The 6,361-nt window shown below is 40.6% G+C and overlaps 2 protein-coding genes across 4 annotated transcripts in view; one reads left to right on the top strand and one right to left on the bottom strand.

Annotated features, from left to right (window-relative positions):
- The first annotated feature begins 490 nt into the window (after positions 1-490).
- Positions 491-6,226, top strand: badb (BCL2 associated agonist of cell death b). 2 transcript variants are annotated; one of them, XM_035675249.1, is made up of 4 exons: positions 491-604; positions 1,900-2,055; positions 2,868-3,088; positions 3,378-6,226. In XM_035675249.1, exons 2-4 carry the CDS (start codon positions 1,908-1,910, stop codon positions 3,513-3,515), a joined length of 507 nt encoding a protein of 168 aa, XP_035531142.1. In that variant the 5' UTR covers positions 491-604; positions 1,900-1,907; the 3' UTR covers positions 3,516-6,226. The 2 variants fall into 2 exon arrangements, with proteins under 2 accessions (XP_035531142.1, XP_035531141.1); XM_035675248.1 differs by lacking the exon at positions 491-604 and adding an exon at positions 1,039-1,210.
- Positions 6,225-6,361, bottom strand: part of zgc:101765 (uncharacterized protein LOC450036 homolog) — a gene marked incomplete in the record, with an annotated part of 3,259 nt that continues 3,122 nt past the window's right edge. For both annotated transcript variants that reach the window (XM_035675247.1, XM_035675246.1), the window contains 1 exon segment: positions 6,225-6,361.

Genomic DNA, 6,361 nt, shown 5'->3' with positions numbered 1-6,361 from the left:
ATTGAAACTTTGTACTAGTCAATGTGATATAGGTTTGCTAACACATTCAACAGGCCTAAGAAACCAGACGACCTGAGACAGGAGCTGAAGCAGTGTGACCAAAGAGCAACACAGCTCAGCAAACGTCAGGACAGATTAGTCTGTAGTCCTGCCTCCCCACCTGCTGCTCATACAAGGTATGACAACAAACTGATCAGCAGGATTTTCTATCCTCTCCTTGCATGTCTCAGGAAGAAGGAAGGAATAAAAGAGAAGAAAAAGGAAAAGAAGACTTTGGTGGATGTTTAACATGCCTTACCATAAATATAAATCAATTAAAATGACTTTACCGGATGACTATTTAGTCATGTTCAGTAAGAGGCAGTATAATCTGTGTATGTGTTTACACTTGCATGTCTGCTACCTCTTGCCCCACCCTGTCCTTATCAGCCTTAACATCTGCCAAAGGCAAATCATACATAACTGTTGTGTAATACGGGTTCCCTGCTTATTTTCCTTTTCACCGTAACCCTTCATTCTTCATACTGTCTGCTAATCCATGGCAGAAAGGAAGATTTTCATTCATCATCATTGAGCATCAGCAGGCAACCTAAGATCAGCCAAGGTAAAACAGGTATTTTAATGAATGTCAGTCTGTCTGTAGTATTTCTATTTTATTCTACTTTTTGCTTACATAAATTAGGTATCAGGTTCTACAAAGTGGATAAGATTAGTTTAACCTCAACCAGCTATAACATTGAAATGCTGCTTACACTTTAGTAATAATACAGCTCTCAAAGAGGCCATTCTCCTGCATAAAGTGCTTTTAGTAAATTAAGTACACTTTGGTGATACTTTTACTCCGGAGTATTATAAAACTGTGCTATTACTACTACTAAATACATGATCGGAACTCCACTTCTGGTATACATGGAAACAGATGAACAATAACACAAATGGCCTGGCCGCTGTTAAATCGTGCTGCGCCTCCACACTGGACACTACGGTAAGCCGGTGAGACAAACAAAGCCCCAGCCCAGTCCTAGCTCGCAACAGTGACGTCAGCGCGCAGCGGCGGTGCAGTGACGCGCGGCGATTGGGTGAGCGAGGTGCTAAACTGTGTTGTACAGTAAAAAGACAGAGACACCGACAACAAAACAACAGCTGCGGCCGCATGAGGCCAGCTAAAGACACACTCGCACCCTCCGGGCTCACACTATGACGACTTCGGGTAAGGAAACCTACTCATAATGGGGTTTTTGTAGCTTACTCTGTTAGCTAATTTAGCCCCTCAGCGGCTTCCGCCCTCTAGGAAGTTTCTTTTGTCCTCTTCAGTCAACAACAACAAAACAAGCGAGTCGGTGTGCTGACCGGAGACGGAGGTGTGCTGGTTTGGTTTCATTACAGTATAACAACAAGTCCTTACTGATATTAAACGCGAGTTCGTATTGTCAAAACAAGTCGGTTATTATCTGTCCGTTTCTGTGTGAATACCTTTGGACTGGCTAATATCAGGGACAGTGGAACAGATAGGCTGGGTGTGTTAGATAGGGCAGCATCGGCGCTACAATGGATGATGCCATTTTATGATCCATGAATAATTAGCTAACGTGCTTTTTGTTAATCCAGCACAAGGCACCTTCTTTATTACAGGAGATATTCGGAAACATGTTGTTTTAATCATTTCATTTGTATGGGTAATATCCCTCATGTCTGTTATCTAGTTCTCCCAAACAGGTAAAGTGCAGGACAACACTGATATTAGCCAGCTGTGGTCTTAATAACATTGAAACACATTGACATTGAATTGTGCACAGCATGCATATCTACTTATGGACATTTCCCTGTCTGCAATATACAGTCATTTGTGGATTTTACTGTATCACTGTTTCTAATTTTGCTCTAATCCTGCTTCTCCAGATGCCCCGATGGCTACAAACTTCACCATTTCCAGCGACAGCGAGTCAGAGTCTTCGGAGGAGGTAGAGGAAGGAAAAAACAACCAATCATCAACAGCGGAAGAGCAGCGGGCTCCTCAACGTCACACTCTCACCCTACCTGAGCTCAGAATGGCTGGTAGGAAACATTAAATAAAAGTGGGAAATTGTGGGTTTGGAGCTGGAACTGAGGAGCACATTTGCCACTCTTGGTTCACAAATCTGCCAAAGTATGTTTGGAAGACTCAGAGTTTATCTTCATTTGTCACCACATTTACTGCCTGTTAATCGAAATCAGACAGGTAGAGTTTGTTGTATTTCTGCTCCAGTTCTCAGCATCGTGTGCAGTTCCATGCTCAAAATAATATCACCTTGCCATTCCAGATCCCCAAATATTAAACCTTCAAGTGTAATGTGTGTTAGCATGTCATGACAATATGCTAATATTCACCAGGGCAGTGGTGTATAGTTAAAACCTAAACCCATGACTGCTTGTTTGCTCGTTATTAATGAACAGTTTTTGTAGAAAAATAAAGCAATATCCTGTTATATTTTCTGCTCCAGTTTAGTTTTCTGCAACAGCTGCCAGAGTGCAGCTCCTATTCTATCACAGAATATGGAAACCACTCATTCATCGCTCGTTTGTGTTCCCACTTTTTTTGTCCTGCCATTTCTTGGCTTTGTTGCTTAGACTTCATTTAGCAGAAACCTGGTCTTTCTTTCTGGTCTGTACTTTGGGACATTTAAATGAGATTGCACTGTTGCATCAAATAGTTTCCCTCTATTTTATCCACATAGTTTGACACATTGCTCCAATGATAACTAGGGATTAATATCCCTCTATTACTAATTTATCTCCCTACTGTTCCCTTTCCCAGTGTTTTATGTTGATTTAATCCTGCTCCTCTGAAGCATTACAAACCCCTCTCACCTTTGCCTTTCACCATGCAGGGACCGGTCGAATCAGGCTGAACTCAGAGTCCCACGCCTCCACTGTCTCCAGAGACGAGGAGCTCCAGGCTAGGGGGGAAGATGAGGCTGGTACACCAACTGATGGAGCTCCCTTCAGGGGCCGGTCCAAGTCAGCTCCCCCTGCCTTGTGGGCGGCCAAGAAATATGGCCGGCAGCTCCGAAGGATGAGCGACGAGTTTGACAGCCTGCTTGATAAAGGGGTGAGAATGAGGGGGTTAGAGGATGGAAGATGTGTTCAAATGGGGTTAGAAAAGGAGACGTCAGTGACTGTAGATATATTTGGCATAGTTGAGGGGAAAAGGAGCAATAATGATACGATTAGAAGGATTAAAAAGTTGGTGATGATAGATGTGTTTTTGGTAAAGGAAATTGATCACGCTATGTGGTAGAATGATAATCAAATTGAGGAACCAGGAACAAAATGATCCTTTTACAAGTGTAACTGACCAGTCTCGTTTTAACTTTACACTGTGTCTCCATTTCATGCAGGAAATGAAGAAGGTGAGGAGTGCTGGGTCGGCCAGACAGATGCACCACTCTAGAAGCTGGTGGAGCTACCTCTTTAGTCACCAGGAGACAGAGGGAGAGAACAACCATCATGAAAACCACACGCACCGCACTGAGTAGGCACTGAGGGGGGAAATAAGAGTGTTACAGTGTTTGAGGAACGGAGGAATCGACGGGGATGAGAAGAAAGCAACGGGGAAGCCAAGAGAACAATCAGACCTGCTCTGAGAAGGGACTGAAAGGTTGGTTTGATCAACAACAAAAAAAAGATCCAAACATAAAGGCATGTCTAAGTCATGTCATTTTTATACGTCATTGGTAACTACATTTAAAAAAAAAAAATGTTTGTATTTGTGTTGGTTGTGATGTAACAATATTCTGGAGCAGTCAGGCATGAGGATAGACTGCGGGCTATCTGAACCCCGTAGAACGGATAAAATGAGGGGCAAAGAGGAGAGATGATGTCTTCAAAGAAAGACAAGCATATTAAGTGGATTTAAGAGGTGACCACTCAGTTAAAAGATGCTTACCATTTCAGCCTCAGTCTCTCCCATCAACAACATGCAATATACTGTAGATGGAGAGTTAAAAGTACTGAAATGATCAAAACACCTGAGCCCACCTTGAATGCTGTTAGAATTTCCTTCCTCGTTTTCTTGAGGAAGTCACAAACGTCAATGTGTTACTAATGCTTGTTCAGCTCCACGATTGTGCTAGACAAAGACAATGCTAATGGAGATCTTTGTAAATGTGTGCCAAAATGATCCGCAGGCAATGGAGGAAAGAGTATAAAAAGGAAGGATTTTTTTAAAGTATTCAACTTGGGCCTTTATCCAGCTTCTTGTTCTGCTACATGCAAGCCACTACCACAACTTAAAAAACAACTGTACTTGACTATCATTAACTGCTTTATATCTCAAATGTATCAAAAGAAGAACAATCTTGTACAAGGACAATCTCTGATGATGCAGAAATAATATCTTTTGTAAAACTTAAGGGTTAGATTATATCTGAAGAAAATGACATTAAACATACATATAAAAGCACAAACCAATATGAATCTATCTTTTTAAAGCTTTGGATGAGCAAAAACAAAACCAACAGATTTTGGAATTTTTATGTGTAAATATTTTGTTAACATTTTATCAAATGGCAGGGGTGGAGGTTACAAACTACGTGGTTTAGCCAGAATTTTATTTTACAAACTCTTATTTTACGAGGTTACCACGCTATTTAATAAGTCTGGCCAACCTAGCAATAGGCAGTGTACAATCCATGGCTGTTGTAATAAATGTTATGTGTATATTTAAAGATGTGGGTGGGGATGAATTAACTGCTGTACAAGAAGCCAACACACTAGCCTTTGGTCCCGTTTGCTCAGTACCCAGTGCGCATAGAAGAGGGATTTAGAGAGTCTAGTCACATTTAAACACAGGTGGAAGGGATTTAAACTGGATTTGCAGAGTTTGTTTTGTAAAAATCAGTTCCCAGTCCTGTTGGGTTTATAAAACAGTTTGTTTAAAAGCAGGTTGTTCGCTTTCATCTGCATCGGGACGTGAATAAATTGGGATATTAATCAAGCCCAAAGTCTAAGAGTGCTAATCGGATGCTAGATTTGCTATTTATGTATTATATTCAGGCTTTTGAGGGTGACTTGTCACATACTACACATAATATGACCTTTTATGAAAGTTATTATTAATATAAATGACTATAAACTACAACCAGCACTTCTACACAGCTTGGTAAATATGATTAGGCTATTTGTGACTTGTTAATCAATATGTGATTATTGAAAATGGTAATAGGTTTGTTCTACTGTGTCTTATTCTCTTCCACTCGACTTGTAGGGTTGAGTTGTGAAGTGCTCGGGTGTGCAGGCCAAGGGGCTGCATTTGTGTCGTCTTTCAACTAAAGCTTTTGCTAAACCTGGTTAAGGACATTTTTTAAAACAATCTGAATGGCACCACCTTTTTTAGGATTCAGTCTACCATGTGTTTGGTAACATCTGCATCACCCTGACTGTGTAAGATTGACTGGCACAGTTTGGTGACCCTTTTAAATTGAATTAGTATCTGGTATAAAGCTCCCAACACAATTAATACAGTTAGATGATGCTGTTCATCCTCAAAACAAACAAAGGAAGTGGTGCCACCATTTTATGATATCAGATCTGGGAGCAGGGAAATGAGGGATGACTTTACTTCACATTTGAACAACTCACTCCTAGTAGACCTGTACCTGTACTTTGAGACAAGTAGTACAGTTGAATCAGCTGGCAGTGAAAATGTACATGGTGTTGAGAGCTTGGGGCCAGATATGAATGCTTTACTCTCTCGAGAACAAAGTTCAGCTGGAATCGAAAAGAGTGTGATGTTGTTCTGAACTGCCTTGAACGTGCTGTAACCTGTGATGTGACACCACATAGCCAGCCTTGTCTGTTTACTCAATTACCGCCTTAAACTTTACCGCTCGCTGTCACATATTACGCTCAAGAAAAGAAGCACAATAATGTGGAGGGTGCGCTTGCTGTCACAACTGTGAGGAAAAATCCCATTTCACAAGACGTCATGGTTTTGACTTTAAATATCTGTGGCAGAGAACACACTCTAGAGGAAAACCCTGCCTGGGCACCTGGAGTTTTGCAACCATCCTTGATATTACTTGAATCTGGAGATGTGTGTGGAGAAAATGTAATTCTAATATTGAGTACTTTTTTTTTTTTTCTTTTGATTCCTTTTCATTTTTTTGAATGACTTTTGTAAATGTATTTTCTCTACAGCTGTGAAACTTCTGGTATATGCTGTCCTGAATAAATAATTTTAAGAGTGGTTTTAAAGTGAGTGTTTTAATTCATGGACAATTCAGATGGAAAAGCTGGAACACAAAAGCCATAATAATACTTTGTGAGAGTATGATTAAATAACAGTAAGATGCAATAACAAAATAGTCTTAAAAGGCTGGCA

Source organism: Morone saxatilis, unplaced genomic scaffold (genome assembly GCF_004916995.1).
Source record: "Morone saxatilis isolate NCDOM2014 unplaced genomic scaffold, NCSU_SB_2.0 Contig4, whole genome shotgun sequence".
Classification (NCBI taxonomy): domain Eukaryota; kingdom Metazoa; phylum Chordata; class Actinopteri; family Moronidae; genus Morone; species Morone saxatilis.
This window is presented reverse-complemented; position numbering and strand designations above follow the sequence as displayed.

What these genes read in the sequence shown, in the direction of transcription:
- badb (XM_035675248.1), top strand. An exon ending in ACCTGAGCTCAGAATGGCTG is followed by an intron (nt 2,056 to 2,867) that starts GTAGGAAACATT and finishes TTCACCATGCAG; the next exon opens with GGACCGGTCGAATCAGGCTG. An exon ending in ACAGCCTGCTTGATAAAGGG is followed by an intron (nt 3,089 to 3,377) that starts GTGAGAATGAGG and finishes CATTTCATGCAG; the next exon opens with GAAATGAAGAAGGTGAGGAG.